Source organism: Mya arenaria, chromosome 11 (assembly GCF_026914265.1).
Source record: "Mya arenaria isolate MELC-2E11 chromosome 11, ASM2691426v1".
Taxonomy (NCBI): domain Eukaryota; kingdom Metazoa; phylum Mollusca; class Bivalvia; order Myida; family Myidae; genus Mya; species Mya arenaria.
Window position 1 is genome coordinate 4,041,131 of NC_069132.1, and position 19,552 is coordinate 4,060,682.

The 19,552-nt window shown below is 35.5% G+C and overlaps 1 protein-coding gene across 11 annotated transcripts in view; it reads right to left on the minus strand.

Annotated features, from left to right (window-relative positions):
- LOC128207699 (SPARC-related modular calcium-binding protein 2-like) overlaps positions 1-15,191 on the minus strand; it is a 35,760-nt gene extending 20,569 nt beyond the window's left edge. For 5 of the 11 annotated variants that reach the window (XM_052910775.1, XM_052910770.1, XM_052910771.1 and 2 more), the window contains exon 1: positions 14,065-15,190. In XM_052910775.1, coding sequence (XP_052766735.1) covers positions 14,065-14,169 — 105 coding nt within the window. In that variant the 5' untranslated portion in view covers positions 14,170-15,190. Of the gene's footprint in view, positions 1-9,157; positions 9,275-14,064 lie in introns of those variants that run through there. The other 6 variants (XM_052910776.1, XM_052910778.1, XM_052910777.1 and 3 more) reach the window with 4 other exon arrangements.
- Positions 15,192-19,552: the final 4,361 nt, after the last annotated feature.

Below are 19,552 nucleotides of genomic sequence, written 5' to 3' on the forward strand. Positions count from 1 at the left end.
ACTCTTTCTTATTCAGTTGCTGTTATAGCTGTAAATCGCAGAAAAACGAGAAGAAAACAAATCAGTCAACTTAATTTGCGTTACAGAAAAAAAGGTCCACAAACAAATACATACTCGATGTGTTCAAGTAGTAGTAATAAATGGGTTACGGAAATTGCTATTTTGAATTTTTGTAGACAATACATTCCATTTCTGTGGTTCAGATTCATGGTTTTCCACTTTAAGGAAAACAAAGGTTGTATTGCAGGCTTGTTAAAAGGCAAGATTAAACCTTTTATTGAATATAACACCATTAATCTCTATTAATTATCTACTGTGTTCAAGAAAGACCAATCACACCCATAATTTTGATCTATATAATGAATATAACACCTTTAATATACGAGCGGCGTATTTCCTCGTTACAACGGGCATTTGGTTAATCTTAAAAAGCAACCATAACATGGATGTTGGCTGGCTATCAGACGCATGTGCACCTGTTAAATTAGAGTTTTGGTACTCATGATAGCGCATGCCATATTTCAATTACGCGAGGAAAACATCATAAACTTAATTGTGCGTAGTACGCAATGTTCGATAGGACTATTAGTGGGGTGAAATTCACGGCATGTTTAATCATAGACCATCTGGATCTACCTGAGAAATAAAATGAAATTTAATTATAACATGCATCATAAATTTTCAAATTTAATATGAAATTCTTGCATACATTTCTGTTGTAAAGGGTGCTCACTTTATTCCGGTATGCTTAAATTAAATAGTTTAAAAGATAAACAAAATGTGACGAAAGTATGTGTGAAACACGATATAACAAATGAAATTATTTATTGCTCCTTGTTAAAACCCCCAGCTCTTTAAAAGTCAAGGGAACACCTGGAATCATTTTTAGTGGCAACATTTAGTGCAGCGTGCACCTGCCAATGTACTTAATTTAAGCCTTACAAATTATATAAGAAAATAATCATCCAATTTAGGTAAATAATTACATAGTTAAAGTCATCTTCAACGTTCTTTATATTTACAAAATACAGTGAAATTGAACAAATTATCAACAGATGGGTTAATCGTGGTTAAGCTGGATATTAAAAGAAGTAGCAACTTTTAATGCGGACCTAAATTCAACTAACATGCTCCTGGACTTTGTAACCCTTTTTAAGTATTTCTAATTTTTAATTATGTAAGTTAAACTGTCATCTCTTCCCACGTAATATGTACTCAACGCCGACCCTGATATTCAGGAGCACTGGTGAAACCTGATTATGGCAGTGTGAAAAGTTTACACCATTATGTCTAGGTTTTCAACTACTGGCTTTCAACACCTGGCCGTATTTACAAAGTAATAAAAGTAAACATTGCTACAATTTTGCAGTGTCATGTAAACTATGGTTCACTTTCTCTAAGCTAGTCTATCTCACATAAAAGGGCATTTGAGTGTGTAACGCTTATGTCCAACACCCCTGACATTTAGGGCGGGTCCGCGATGGCAACACTACACGGACCTCACACGGCCAAACTGATGACAGTATTGCGATCCCACTGATGGCGACAATACAACACAAAAATACAATACAATACAATACAATACAATACAATACAATACAATACAATACAATACAATACAATACAATACAATAAAATGCAATGCAATGCAATACAATGCAATACAATGCATTACAATACAAAATAAAACAAAACAAAACAATACAATACAATACAATACAATACAATACAATACAATACAATGCAATGCAATACAATACAATGCAATATGATTTAAATATGCACAATCATTTGTATAGTTCAAATACATGTTATACATAAATTTATATTGATATATAAAATACATTCGAAGTAAGTCTCTCATAGTTCAAATGGCAAGTGGAAATATTTTGACAATGTATATGATTACAATCAATCCGTTCTTCTGTCATAAATTTTACGAACTTATGTACACGAGATTGCTCATGAGATAAATAATCCTTAATTCCTCGTATAGTGGGCATGGATCTCATTTAATATCAATAACATAAAATAAACAAAATGTTAGACTTCCCGGACCTCACACGATCACACTTATGTCGAAATTATAATCACACAAATGGCAACATTACAATCACACCAATGGGGACATTACGATCACACCAATGGCGACATTACCATCACACCAATGTCGAGCGTACGATCACACCAATGTCGTGATTATGATCACGCCAATGGGGACATTACGATCACAACAATGGCGACATTACGATCATACTGATGTCGAGCGTACGATCACACTTATGTCGAGATTACGATCACGCCAATGGGGACATTACGATCACAACAATGGCGACATTACGATCATACTGATGTCGAGCGTACGATCACACTTATGTCGAGATTACGATCACGCCAATGGGGACATTACGATCATACTAATGTCGACATTATGATCAAACCAATGGGAACATTACGATCACGCCAATGGCAAACTTACGATCACATCAATGTCGAGCGTACGATCACACCAATGTCGAGATTACGATCACGCCAATACATTACGATCACAACAATGGCGACATTACGATCACACTAAAGTCGACACTATGATCAAACCAATGGGAACATTACGATCACAACAAAGGCGGCATTACGATCACAACAATGTCGAGATTACCATCACACTAATGTCGAGATTACGATCACACCAATGGCGACATTACGATCACAACAATGGCGACATTACGATCACACTAAAGTCGACATTATGATCAAACCAATGGGAACATTACGATCACAACAAATGCGACATTACGATCACACCAATGTCGAGATTACCATCACACTAATGTCGAGATTACGATCACAACAATGGCGACATTACGATCACACCAATAGCGACATTACGATCACACCAATGGTGGCATTACGATCACACCAATTGTGACATTACGATCACACCAATACCAATGGCGACATTACGATCACACCAATGCCAATGGCGACATTACGATCACACCAATGGCGACATTACGATCACACCAATGGCGACATTACGATCACACCAATGGCGACATTACGATCACACCAATGCTAATGGCGACATTACGATCACACCAATGTCAAGATAACGATCACACCAATGGCGACATTACGATCACACCAATACCAATGGCGACATTACGATCACACCAATGCCAATGGCGACATTACGATCACACCAATGGCGACATTACGATCACACCAATGTCAAGATAACGATCACACCAATGGTGACATTACAATCACACCAATGGCGACATAACGATCACACTAATGTCGAGATTACGATCACACTGATTGCGACATTACGGTTGCACTTTGCATTAGTTATAGAAATTGTGGACAAGTCGTTATTTTCTTGAAAGTGTCCCGGAAGGAAAGGGAAGACGAAGTTGTAAACTTAAAAGATGAACAAATGGCCACATCACAGAAATATAGCCGAGCTGTCTCAAATGTGTCAATTTTATTTTAAATATTAGAAAGGGTGTCATTCCACTATTCAAAAGTTTTTGTTTTGAGAGTGGAAAGTCCAATGATCAAAATATATAGACCGGTGATATGATAAATGCAATACAATGATTTTTGGAGCAATGATTGACAGACAGCCGTGCTTAAACATTTATACGTAAAGGAGTGGTATAACATTTGATTAAAAGAGCAGCGAAATTCCTTATAACAGAACCGTTCCCGCACAGAGTATTTACTATTTGTGGTCCGCAGGGTTCAAGTGTCGGTCCAGTATTTTTTTGTTTTGTACATTGCTGCTCCAGAAAATCCATGAAAACATTTGTACGTCGTTTAGAACAAAGTTGCTCTCAGAATTCATACTGGAAATGATGAAAACGAATCAAGTTTTTGTCAATAGCTGAATACTTGCCTTCAAACATAAATTGGAAATTTATAATATAATACTTCAGACGCTGAAAGTAATCATTACGGATCTGAACAACAGTCAACATTTTGAGTGCAATTGTGGTTGAAGTTGAAGTGGCGCTGAAATGAAACGTGTTTAGAGGCCTTGCCGTGCTCATTCAAAATCTGTCAAAATTTTGACAGACATATATAAAGTCTTTCTCTTCTGCAAGTGCCTTCGATCACTGAATTAAAAAAACGCATCACCATCAGTTTTGTTTCTCTTTCTAGACCAATTTTGTTACAACGAACATACTTTTTCGATTACTTTTTCCCCCTTAATTTTAATGTATGGGTTCAGAGACTGAGTGACTGACGTTAGTAACACATATGATAGATGAAAACAAGACAACATATCTAGAAACCGACAAACTAAATTCAGCTATTGTTTCGGACGTTTGAAAGTTCCAGTAATTAATATTTTCTGTTAAAAATGATTAATTGCCCCTCGCAATGTCATGTTTAGTCATGTCGGTATGTCTGCATTCTCGCGGTGTAAACTAAGGTGACAGTGGCCTAGGTTCGGGGTGATTGTTTTATCGACTTGTTAAAAGGCAAGATAAACGTTCTTAACGTGTACGATAATTGCTCTCATAAAAACAGCCCATACTTATAAAGTGTATGATACAGGCATAAAACAAATTGCTCTAAAATACTAGAACTCCGCGAGTCGGATGTGTCGCCTGACGAATTATTTACTGTCGACATTATAGCTGTTAGATTGGCATTTTATTCATTTATAGACAATGATGTTGCCATTTAACTTTCAAGTTTTTAAAGCAAAACAGGAAGCCGGCCATTTTGTTGTTGTTGTTAATCAATCGTAACCCCTTGTTGTATTTTTGTAGAGGGACATCCAAGGAAGCTTCCTGTCAAGTTTTATTGAATTTGGCCAGGTAGTTTCAGAGGAGATGTTCTTTAAGCAATTTTTGACGGACGGACGACGGACAAAGACCGATCACAATAGCTCACCTTGAGCACTTCGTGCTCTGGTGAGCTAAAAAAGTGTGCAAGGTAAAGTTAAACATGAAAATTAACAAAGGGCAATAACTCTAATATGGAAGCAAAAGATACAGTTTTTGTGCACTGCGATCCCCTTCAATAAGATCTATCTATCTATAAAGTTTCAAGTTGATAACTCTTATAATTTTCGAGAAATGCCCCGGACAAAATTTAAGCTTGAAAATTAACAAAGGGCAATAACTCTAAACATATAGATGCAAGAGTTACGGTTTTTGTGCACTGCACTTTCCCTCAATCAGATATACCTACGGAATAAGTTTCAGGTTGATACCTCCTATAGTTTACGAGATATGCCACGGACAAAACCTAAGCATGAAAATTAACGAAGGGCAATAACTCAAACATATAGCAGCAAGAGTTACGGTTCTTGTGCACTGCACTTGCCCTCAATGAGATCTATCTAGCTATGAAGTTTCAAGTTGATACCTCTTATATTCTTCAAGATATGCTCCGGACAAAACTTTAAGCATGAAAATTAACAAAGGGCAATAACTCTAAACATATAGATGCAAGAGTTACGGTTTTTGTGCACTGCTCTTTCCCTCAATCAGATATACCTACGGAATAAGTTTCAGGTTGATACCTCCTATAGTTTACGAGATATGCCACGGACAAAACCTAAGCAAGAAAATTAACAAAGGGCAATAACTCAAAAAATATGGCAGCAAGAGTAACTGTTCTTGTACACTGCACTTGCCCTCAATGAGATCTATCTAGCTATGAAGTTTCAAGTTGATACCTCTTATATTCTTCAAGATATGCCCCGGACAAAACTAACAAAGGGCAATAACTCTAAAAATATGGCAGCAAGAGTTACGGTTCTTGTGCACTGCACTTGCCCTCAATGAGATCTATCTAGCTATGAAGTTTCAAGTTGATACCTCTTATATTCTTCAAGATATGCTCCGGACAAAACTTTAAGCATGAAAATTAACAAAGGGCAATAACTCTAAACATAGAGATGCAAGAGTTACGGTTTTTGTGCACTGCTCTTTCCCTCAATCTGATATACCTACGAAATAAGTTTCAGGTTGATACCTCCTATAGTTTACGAGATATGCCACGGACAAAACCTAAGCAAGAAAATTAACAAAGGGCAATTACTCAAAAAATATGGCAGCAAGAGTAACTGTTCTTGTACACTGCACTTGCCCTCAATGAGATCTATCTAGCTATGAAGTTTCAAGTTGATACCTCTTATATTCTTCAAGATATGCCACGGACAAAACTAACAAAGGGCAATAACTCTAAAAATATGGCAGCAAGAGTTACGGTTCTTGTGCACTGCACTTGCCCTCAATGAGATCTATCTAGCTATGAAGTTTCAAATTGATAACTCTTATATTCTACAAGATATGCCCCGGACAAAACTTTAAGCATGAAAAATAGCAAAGGGCAATAACTCTGAAAATATGGAAGCAAGAGTAACAGTTCTTGTGCACTGCACTTGCCCTCAATTAGATCTATCTACATATGAAATTTCAAGTTGATACCACTAATAGTTTAGGAGATACACCCCGGACAAACGAAAATGGGACGCGGACGCCGCCGCCGACGCCGCCACCGACGCCGCCGCCGACAAAAGTAACCCCTATATGTCGTCTTTTCAGGCGACACAAAAACAGTGTTGAAGTGTTTAACACCTATGTCTGCTGTTCAACCAGTCAATTGTTTTCACCAATCACTTTTGCTTCTACCAATATATATTGCTTTTACCAGACTATTGCTTCTACCAGTCTACTGCTTCTAATAGTCAATTGTTTCCACCAGTCTATTGCTTCTACCAGTCTACTACTTCCACCAGTTTATTGCTTCTAAGAGTCAATTGTCTCTGCCAGTCTATTGCTTCTACCAGTCTACTTCTTCCACCAGTCTATTGCTTCTAAGAGTCAATTGTCTTAACAATAATTATTTATCTGAACAAAAAATATTATGAAACGGAAACGGAAAACGGAATGAAATGGTGTTCTATATGAATACCTTGGACCCAGAATACATACAGGGAATAACAATAGCATGCTGCACAACGATTCAAAATTACCCCGTCATTATATACATGTAGACGAATGTTAGCATATTATTGACATGTATGACAGAATTACTCCTTGCTGCTGTCGAACTCGGGATCAGACAAATCCACTGTGTAGGTTGTGTAATACCTAAGTCGTCACCGCGATATCCCACAAATCTACCCTGCTTCAAATATTACATTTGTACAAATTCCCAACTGTCATGTGATTTAGGCAAATTGACATTTTATTGATATTCGGATAGATTCCTTATCTGAAACAAATCTTCTGATATGGAATGATTTTGGTCCACGGAGTCTTTCAACACCTCTGATAAGAGGCACACGATCAATTTTGTCACCGAGATGCGCATCTAGAGTTTCACTGCGTGTTCAATACTGTACTATGGTTGAACTAGCTCAAATATCCAAACACCTGTGTCCAATGTAACTTAAACACTGTATTTACACTACGATTGCTCCATATTTGATCAGACTATGTTTGGAGCCTGTCACGAGAGGGATCCCGGGCGTCAGGCGGTGATGGGCTACCAGTGTTTCCTTGACTAGCAGGAATGTACCCACGTGGCGGTATTCTTGACACTTCGTGACGTAACTGTAGAAGCATTTACTTTGTTAGTAGCACCTCAAAAGGTCAATCAAAACGTTCCAAATTGTTTGCATGTTCAGCTGCATGATAGTACGGAAGACAGAATACATCAAAGGCATTCCTTATCACAGCCGACACGACTGCATGTACATTACTCGCTTCTTATAAATTACTGACATCGTGTGATAAGAACGAAATTATGAATGTTTTAATTAATATATGAAATATGCATTTGTTAGACGCAGTTCAATTGATTATGACACAACTTAGTGTAAAATAGTTATGATAATCCCCCTCTCCCTGCCAATGTCAAGAAGTCATACAAATAATGTTATTAACGATGAAAGTTAGTTATCTTTTTTGCCTATTGCTTTATTAGTTGACTTTAATTTGCATATATCGTTTCTTTAGTTTACTATATGTTTAGACACGTGACATGAATACATGTATAACTGTATGTATAAAGACGTTGTTCAACTGTATAAGTCTCATAAACTGCCTGTTCTGTTCTGTTCTTAATAATATAGTTAGAGTTTCTTTTCAAGCAAAATATTAATATACGTCTTCACCGTCACTGCCAAGTAACATTTGTATAGCACCATACTCAATATATACATGTATATAATAGCAGCAATCATTGTTTGCTTGTGATTATATTTCACATAAAATAATATAGGGAAGAATGACGAACGACAACGAAAACAAAGAAAACAACAACAATAACGCTCATAAATTATGATAATATTTTTTTTTTCAGTCGTTAACATGCTTATTTGTTATCTGAAAAGATATTACACGATACTTAATGGTTTAAAAAAAAACAGATAGGATATTTGGAAAAACCGGTGACTTAATTGCCAGTATGCAAACATATCTTCGTAAACAATAGATATAAAACGCTGTTTTGCTATGACACATGCTTGGAATTTGCACAATTTGGTACATATCATCTGACAATAGAAGGCGTTGGCTGAAGACCATTACGGTCGACAAATGCACAAATAAACTAGCTATTAGGTAAAATACAGGCTAAATACTACTGCTGAAGAAATCGCGAGTGATTTTGCATGTTTGAATGATCATTTGATTGATAACAATGGGGCTAATATTTACACACTTTTAAACTTAAAGTTAATTGAGGTTAAAATCGAACAATATCGAGATGAAATGAGCAAAATCACAACATTGGGTGTGATGCGGTCTTATTTCCAATTAACTTCTTCACATTGATTGACATGTTTGACGTACAAACATTTTTTAACTCGTTTTCAACTTTAACCAGAACCTTACAAAATAAATGTTTGCGAACATGTGTAGGTTCAAGACGAGCTAATATAGACAGGAAATAAACGATGAAACAAATGTAATGCGTTATCAAGGCCGATACATTTTATTTCGAAGAATTCGATTAATAGCAAACCGACAAATCAATTAATTCAATAAGGCAACATAAAAATTGATAACTCAAGCATATGCTTCAAAAAAGTATTTAGTATTCATACAATCATTTAATTTAACTGTACTTTACCAGTATATAAATTTGACAGCGACTATATTTCTGTCCATCACATAATATTTACCATACATATCCAGAGTATGTTTTATTATAACAACAAACATCATCATCGACTGTAATAAACCATACCAAACAGGTATAACACCTGTTAAAATTTCACATATTTAACATAAATCATTAACTCAAAAGACCACACATTCAATTTTAAACAGTAACAACATCTAAATATTCACGGGCGTGGAATCATGTTTTGAACGTATTGAATTACAATTCAGATGGTGAAAAAGATAGGCGAAAATATGAACACATTAACCATCGTTAGATACAGCTTTAATAGACTTCAAATCTGCTATAAATATTAAAATATAACCTGTGCTCATGGGAAACTGAAATGCAAGTCTCTAATTAATAATACAGATGGTGAAATTGATGTTAGTGACGGAAACATAACGCTCAGGTTTCACATAATTCAAACAAAATTGAGGAGACATGGACTGGGCTAAATCGGATACATATCTTTTACCAACATTCAGATACGACACTATTGAGTCTGAATCGAGGGAGTATGGCCGTTGTAGTAGTTTGTTTTAGAATGGGGACAGACTATCTACACATAAATAATACACAAAGATTCCGTTTGGCTTCGTGAATTCCCCAGCAACCTTTCGATGGTTAATGGTTGTTACAGATGTTATTTTAAATGATCTAACAGATGTTTGACACTCAGTGTCTGTCAATGCAAGTAAAAAAAGTTTATATAATTCATATTCTTTCCTAAATGCTTATGATGATCCACTTTAATCCGTAACACCTTAATTATCTATATCTTCATTCAACAAAGCCACTGTATCAAAGCAGTTTGGAATAAAGAGCTTAGCGCAGTGCCAAAATGACGTGTATGCCACTGTAAGATATTGTTTAATACTGGGCGTTATGTCAACAAGGGGCCATTGATCGGGCATGGGCTAATCACTGCCAGGTGTGCCCACAGGTGCCCGGGATCTCCGGTGACCGACACTGGGCTCTGGAATCAGTGCATATATACTGTCTTAATGAGCACTCAACCAGATAGGACATCATTCAAAGACCTCTATTCGTATTTCTCAAATAAAAGGTACGAAAGAACAGTCTCAAATATGAAAGAAATTAATTGCGACACTGATTAAACACAAGATATATCACAGCACCAATTGATACAACACTTGAGTTCGGTTTCATTCTGTCCAGTTGTTGGTTAATGTTAATTAATTAACTATTCATTGCATACAATGTCTCACTTTTGGTGCGGAGCACATTTTCAAGTTAATTTATGTGTGCTCTTTCCGGGAATAATCTAGATAACCTGACATATGATTCCAAGCAAATCTTGTAACACTTTTCAACCCGACTGTTGATTTTTCTTTAATTAATTAGAACGTATTCTCTCCACACCATGACAGACGTGTAATGGATTCTTTTGTATTGCATGGTCGAGCCTTTTTAGACTAGTAAATATGATATGCTACTGACTATACATCAAAAATGAACTTTACAGCATCATTTCGTTGTTTAAGTGTTGCAAAAATGTGAAACAGGTGCGGCTAACATGCTATTGAATGATGATCTGGAGATGTAGGGTGCGGCTAACATGCTATTGAATGATGATCTGGAGATGTAGGGTGCGGCTAACATGCTATTGAATGATGATCTGGAGATGTAGGGTGCGGCTAACATGCTATTGAATGATGATCTGGAGATGTAGGGTGCGGCTAACATGCTATTGAATGATGATCTGGAGATGAAGGGTGCGGCTAACATGCTATTGAATGATGATCTGGAGATGTAGGGTGCGGCTAACATGTTATTGAATGATGATCTGGAGATGTAGGGTGCGGCTAACATGCTATTGAATGATGATCTGGAGATGTAGGGTGCGGCTAACATGCTATTGAAGGATGATCTGGAGATGTAGGGTGCGGCTAATATGCTATTGAAGGATGATCTGGAGATGTAGGGTGCGGCTAACATGCTATTGAAGGATGATCTGGAGATGTAGGGTGCGGCTAACATGCTATTGAATGATGATCTGGAGATGTAGGGTGCGGCTAACATGCTATTGAAGGATGATCTGGAGATGTAGGGTGCGGCTAACATGCTATTGAATGATGATCTGGAGATGTAGGGTGCGGCTAACATGCTATTGAATGATGATCTGGAGATGTAGGGTGCGGCTAACATGCTATTGAATGATGATCTGGAGTTGTAGGGTGTGGCTAACATGCTATTGAAGGATGATCTGGAGATGTAGGGGCAGTACTATCAAAGTATAGAGGTATTTATTTATATCAATACTAACTCAAATACAGTCTCAGGCACCATATTTCATCTATAAAATGGAGACATATTGCTTTTTTATTCCATAGTCTTAATATTGATAGGGACCAAAAAGGAGCGTATAACACACGTTGCATAGTTGCAATTTATTTTTGTTAAGAACATTATTGTAATCTTTATTCTTAAACTGCCTTTGTGAAGAAAAGACATACTATGTTGCTTGATCTTTGGGTTGGTATCACTTATCGCTGCTTGCGTAAAGATACATTACTCTCGACCTTCAGTCTCATGCGATATGGACTTTGCCGAACTTGAGGTGATGCAGCCCCACAGATCAACCAACTTACATTATAAACCCTATATATCATAGGGCTGATAATTAAAAAAATATTGCCATACAGATCTTCATTCGTGACAAAATGTTTTAGAAGTTAAAAGAAGAAAATCTCCTTATGCTTTGATGTATCAGTTTCAAAGGGTGATGGCAAAGATTGTACTATTAATTAAAATGCAATGATGGTGCAAATAGCTTGCAGTGTATACATATGTCTGTTTCCATTAAGTTTTTATTTGGAAAATATTTTATTTAATACGTATAACACTCTGTATGCTAAAATAGTGATTCACTTAGCAGATGATCATTGTATACATTTTTAAATTCATATATCTCATTTATGGGATATTTACGTTCCTATATATAAAAGCGCCTTGGAGATTACATTTTGGTATAGATCAAATGTAACATTTCTTTCCGGAAAAAGCAAACTTCATGAAATATATACATATACAATAAATAAACAAAGATAATACAATAACTTGTAATGATGTGCATGTATACGTTACACCTAGGCAGTTATTTATTTGTTTCCACTTCTAGGCAGCACTCAGTCGGCGTAGGCTCACGGCTGGGATCCAAGCTGCACAGTGTTTGCATTGGAATTTTTTGGTGTAAGACATGTGAGAAAATGTCAAGATATGTTCCAAAACGGCATGAGGAGAGTTAATTTGAATGTTTGCATTGCAAAAATCTACCACAGCTAACCTGAAACACTTGTAATCCAACGTAGCCGAGTTACTTGCTGATAAATTTAATGTAAATGATACAAATGAATGTTTTCATACTGAGCTGCATGTTTCGATTTTGACATTTGTATGTTCATTATTTACATGCTCCTTGAAAAACATGTAAATCTTAAAAGCAAGACAAGAAATCGAACAAAAGGTGTGCGCCTATGACAATGAATGTTACCGAACGTACATTTATCTCAAAATATTACACAAAATTAGAAAAACAAAACAAAGAAGAAGTTAATAAGAATAAAAGACTAAAACGTTAACTTCATTGATATCTTTAAGATAATATATATACATTTATGTATTCGTGTACATCTTGGGATATATATAATTGTCAAACATAAATTAGTCCTGGACCTGAGACTTAAACAAAATGAGAAATTAAAAAGGGTATGATGAAATATATCCGAATTCCAAAGGCATGTACAGCAGGAATATACGCAATCATCTCTAGCACTATTTGTTTGCATAACTCGACAGATGGATCATTTCATGTGTAATCACTTCAACGAAATACAAACATTACATGTAATGGAATGAATGAATGTGCCAAACGCAAACATTCAGGAGTTTATTTCACAACCTATGTGGTTTTACAAAATTATACTATATCGCTGGCTGACAATATGTTCAAGCATATGTACAAATAAAATTGTGTATAACTATGTATCTAAAGATATATAATTCAATAAGTAAAAGCTTATAAGCTAAAAACAGCGTTTTATCATTTGAGATTGAAACTAATAAAACTGCGAAATGGCACAAACTAAACAATTATTTTTTAATTCACCCAGTGAGCTCTGTATGCTGATTATTTGGAAAATGAAAATGAAAATATTGAAACATATCAACAACAGAAGTAATAAGTAATTCAACACCAATTGATCTACCTTTTGATAATTTTCGAAATATTTCTTTCAGGTCAATTATAAATACTCATACTAGCTTATAGTGAATGTATATGGCATGCCGAGTTCAAATTATAGTTATCTGATCTGATCTGGTCTTATCTTGGGGCAGTGTGACCATCCTCATGTGCATTTTTTGCAATATTGACAGATCCCCGTCACCCCTCCACGTTCGTTGGTTGACGGACTTGACATTCATGATGTAAAAACTTCATTAAAAACAAGGCTTTCGGACTAACAGTAAAGATGAGTTAGTAGATAGTGTATGATGGTAATTATGTTTCACAGCTTATGATGGTAGCAGCTATGTTTCACAGCTCGACCGAGTATTATGTTAGATGAGCATAAATTGAAAACAGAAATCTGAAATAATTTTCGGCCGTATTACCTTGAATGTTTGTCATTTGTACTTTTCCATACCATCGAGTCTATTATATTTTTATTTAAAACGTGGATGGAAACGAAAATGGAAAACTATGATTATACTGTCCATATTTTATTATGCTTTGCAAATAACACAAGAGTTCAAGATTGCAGTATCACTATTCATGGGGGAAACTTATTTAAATTTTAACAATAATTTGGTATTAATATTTAAACAGCATAAAGAAGCTTATCTTAAAAGTAGAATTATTCTGAAACAGGAACTAAAATGTTCCTGTCGGGGTGTACTGACCTTTCCTGTAGCTTGTATCTCGGAGACAGACAGAGAGTTAGCCGACGCCATCGGCACTGCGATCCAGGACATTGCTAAGACACATAACCACGCGCGTGGGTACATTATCACTGCGTCACGGGCGCGTGGGGCATTGTCACGCGCCACCCTACGTCACAGAAAACACGTTTCTCCAACACCCATATAACTATTTTTACAACGTCATGACGTAAATGACGTCATAATTTAAGTCCAATCGTTTCCAGCTGGTATTTTCCAGTAAAATCCTTTCAATCATATAAATGATATCCTTTACAATTTTGGAATGTATCAAATACGTTTAATGTATTTAAAACATTATGAAACGTGTGTCATGTTTATGTTTGATCCCAGGTTACGTAAATATGATTTCTAAGAAAATAAACATTCCAAATTGTCGTCACAGTGGTGTGTTTAATACACTCCTTTTGTTTTCAAGTATTTTCGTAGCTGCTGAATATTAATGTAAATACGTTGAATATTACTATTTTTATATGTTACTCGAAATATTTGATGTAATTAATCTCCATTTCATTTTATAAAAAAAACCGATTCGGTTGATGTTCGCTGATCACAATTCACTAGTTTCCTCAACAGATAGACCAATATTAAATTAATTAACCACTTTAATTACAGAAAGACTCCGTAGTAAACACTGTAGCTCTACTGACCGACGGCATAGACTTGAGTGATAAGTCTGCCTTAACCACAGCACTTTAAGCCCCCACTCGACGAGTCGGCCCGATGCACAGGCTACATTCAGTATTTTAATAATATAAATCCTTCCTAATATTCCCACCTGTGACTTTTAAAGTAAGCGTTGAATCACACTTTGTAAATGCTTTAATCGTACTTATAACACAGGATTTTCGCATGCTTAAGCACTTGTTGAATCATAGTGCAGGGAAAGTATTAATCTTATTGTTCTTCCCCACTATGCCAGACATAATGACATCATTACTGGATGGTGATCGCGCATACCTGTCAACACTGGTTTGGAATTTCATACTTTTACATAAAAACGCATCTTCTCATGATCAATACATCATGTCACGAACGCAAACATGAAAAAATAAAGAAAACATTATTTGTTTCATTAACATTGCACCGAGAACTTGGTATACGGTAAACTGTTATGAATAACACGCGGCAATAATGCGTTGTTATCAAAATACCGAACCTATCAAAGCTTATGTTTGGTTATCACTTTAATGTACATTTATTTAAATAGATTCGAACAAAAACAGCGGTGATTTTATGGTGAAACCTCGTATTTCATGTTTGCATGTTTTATCACAGGAGGCTCAAGACCACAGTTATCTGCCCCCCGTTGACCAAGATCCGGATATGAATACAGAAACAAAGAGTGCTTGTGTTCAAGTATCAATATTTTATTAAAATTGAATGAAAAAGAAGCAAAAAATGTTCTTTTTGCAGAGAACTTGACTGAATTTGACACTCTATTGCAGAAATTGATAGTTTTCAATGTAAATATTGGAAAAATCATAGCTTGTGGAAGTCTGAAAATTAGTTGTTTGTAGCCGATTGACTCCCTGGCGGAAGGGTTATGTATTTGAACTCAATTTTGACAGTCGGGTCAATGGTCAACATGGTGTTCTCTTGTGATTATATTTTGTGTCTTGAATTGTTCTAGAGATGCCATGTCCTTGTTTTTCAATTGGGGTGTGTATAAAGTCAAAAGCCAGGTTAGTGTCTATATGAAACATATAGTAAAAATAACTGTGGTCTCACGCCTGATATAGAGGAAGCTTTTGGAGGGGTGGCCTATTTTAAATTGTTATAAATTCTTAATTTATACAGCTATCTGGTTGAAATTTGGCCAGTTGACAGTGCTTAGCCATAGAATATTGGTGTTTGAGTATGAAATGTGAAAATCTTATATTACATAATATAAATTAATAATATATAATTTTCTTATATATTTTTGACATTTTTAAAAAAAACTACTTTCACTTTCAATTTAATGTTTGGAAATAGTTCCAAATGATGGTAACTAATGAATGAAAGCCTCACTTTCAATTCCAAAGTATAAATGGAGGGATTTTTTTAACATAGGAAGCAGACCCAGGAGGAACTGTCTGTTGAAGAACCCCCCCCCCCCCCCACCAAGCTGCCCACCAGAGGCCAAGCTGTACTTGGTGTTTGCCAACATGCTGTAATTTGTAAGTACTTCAAGATAATATATTAGAAAATGGTATCCAAACTGAAGTACAAAGTGAGACAGTTTGGTCATATAAGCCCATTGAGACTGTTTGTTCCATTCCTAAATGAATTTCTTTCATGTTGTCAATCATTTCTGATGTGGCTTTGATAATAATATTATTTTCTAATGAAACTGCTGACTTGTATCAGTCTTTGGTCTGTATTGTGCATCTATTCACACATTTTGTTTGCTCTTTTAAGCAAACATTACAATAATTGCAAATTCTATAAGCAATTAAACAAAACTTACTGCACATAGGATGCAGAATGATGTTTATTTAGTGTGCATATGATTTTCAGCTTATGGACAAGAAAACATATACTTTAACAATCACAGCAACACAATGAGATCCCAATTTTAAAGAAATAATGCCACCTTTCATTAATTCATTAATTCATTCTATCAATCATTCATATATATTCATTAATTCATTCATTTATTCAGTTTATTCATTGAAAAACTTGACATTTCTCAAGGCAAAATAAATAAAAAGTGAGCAGTTTTCATAAAGAATAGAGCCTTTTCCCTTAATGCATTAAAAAAACACAACCTTAAAACAGTATAAATGTTTTAAAAACCCTAATTTATTGCTTATTTTAATAGCCAGCCTGGTTGCTGTAGCCACAGAGGAATTTTCAAGGACAAGAACCAGTGCTGGTAAAACTGTGGTCTCTGTGGTTTTCCATACCGGCTCTCGGCAAGGATTTTCAAGAATGGATTACCATCTCCAAGTAAGAAGAAATTCTAAGCATGTCTGGTTTGAATGCTTGCAAAATGCATCTGGGTACTCAATAAGATGAGATTTACCTTTGAGTTGTTAAAAACTGATTGCAAAATGTCCAAAAGACTATATATTCTATTAAATTTGTCCTGAAAATCTTTGAATTCATGAACTTTTCTGCATATTTATCACATTTATGACTATATTAAAGGTTGTGTATGCCTCAAATGAGTGTTTACAGGCCTTTTTCAAACTTTAACAGTAGTGGCAGATAGTTTTATTTGTGTAAAACATTGCTTTTGTGTCTTGCTTGCAGATCATGATGTGCCAATAAGCTCCAGTTAGCTGCGGCCCTTTCCCCAGGCGGTAGTCCTGCAATCTGAATCCAGGAGATGCAGCTCTGAATCCAATATTTCAGAAGAATGAAGATGTTAGTCAACTCTGTAGAACTTGTTTGTGTGTAAATGATTCCATTGAGTGAGATTTATAGCAAATCAGGTGTAAATAAGCATCTTATAGACAATAGTGAAGTGCTGTACTCTGAATTTAATGCCAAATCTAGCCTTCAAAACAGATTCTTAAAGTAAAAAAAATTTAAAAATGGGCATAATAATGCTATCTCTGCATTTTCTACATCATGTAGCCACCTCATACATGAAAACACTAGCAGTTGTCATGAATCTTTAAGTTTTGGTGTGTTTTTTGCCATTTCCTTTGTTGCGCCATTTGTCCCGGAAGCCAACAATTTGGCATATAGTGTTGTTTAGACTGTCTATTAACACATGATCACTAAATTTCTTGTGTTAAACTGGACAGTTCTGTTACCTTTGTATATAAGTGGACCAGAAAAGCAAAATTTTGACAAGTTGAGGCATTTCAGTTTGGCTCTATGTCATTTTTTATATAAAACACTAAGCCGATGAAGTGGAAAAACCTTATTTTGCTTGGAAAAAAATCTTAAAAGAGTAGGCAGGCCAGTTCTGTGGTGCTGTTCTATAGACACCATTAAAAGCTACAAGGAAAACTTTACTTGGTCAAATTATTCCAATGCATAAGGAAATAATGGCTCTTCAAAGGTTTGCGGCTTAACATTTGAGGGAAATGGCTGTTTCTGCTTTTTATGAAAATACCACAGGTGCTAATACTTGTCTCATTCATTTAGTGTTTGATATATCATTGCCAAACTTTCAGTATGTGTTGCATATAGCCTGAAGCTGAACTATAGGAGTTTTGAAGTCTGTTTCTGAAATAATGTTGCTTAAATAGGCTCAAGACCACAGTTATCTGCCCCCCGTTGACCAAGATCCGGATATGAATACAGAAACAAAGAGTGCTTGTGTTCAAGTATCAATATTTTATTAAAATTGAATGAAAAAGAAGCAAAAAATGTTCTTTTTGCAGAGAACTTGACTGAATTTGACACTCTATTGCAGAAATTGATAGTTTTCAATGTAAATATTGGAAAAATCATAGCTTGTGGAAGTCTGAAAATTAGTTGTTTGTAGCCGATTGACTCCCTGGCGGAAGGGTTATGTATTTGAACTCAATTTTGACAGTCGGGTCAATGGTCAACATGGTGTTCTCTTGTGATTATATTTTGTGTCTTGAATTGTTCTAGAGATGCCATGTCCTTGTTTTTCAATTGGGGTGTGTATAAAGTCAAAAGCCAGGTTAGTGTCTATATGAAACATATAGTAAAAATAACTGTGGTCTCACGCCAGGACCGAAATGACAATACAATTGGCCAGACCGTTTTTAGTGCTAGTCTGGCATGCGTTAACAAATGCGTGTTCTTCGCTTTTGGACTACCCAGAGCTCGTTTTCATAGCATCTATATGATAATTACATACTCTTTTTTCCCTAATTTCAGCCTTACTTAACTCGGAATGACAAAATGGAAAAGTACAAAAAAACTGTAAATGAAAGCCGTAAAAGAAAACGAAACTCATGCACCCCTCCCACGACCGTTATTGATTGTAAAATAATGTGTGGTGCCATGATCAATCGGGCCATAGTTTTGTTTGCATGGGTTGCATTTAACGATCAACCTCTTGGCACCAAACTATCAACACTGTCATTTTATTTAGCTATTAAAGTGAAACAGCAATTGCCCCTTACCCAGAGATATAACATGTTCTCGCATGTTTTTCTTCAATCAGATCCGGTTTGTTTCAACACTATAAGAAGAAGAAGAAGAAGAAGAAGAAGAAGAAGAAGAAGAAGAAGAAGAAGAAGAAGAAGAAGAAGAAGAAGAAAGGTAATAATATCATCGTCTTTATTTTAAGAAAGTTACACATATATTTCAAAACATCATTTTTCAATACGGCCTTCATGAAACACATACAGTTTTGAGGGAACCATTCACGCATGCGTGCATTTAAATAACATATCATCACATTGTCATAAACATATAATGTACCAATCATATCATATTAAACTAATCAGATTTCATTTCTCAATATATTGAATAGTGCAATTAAAAACATTTTTAATCCTATTCCATGCATCTGTGATATTTCTGTCAT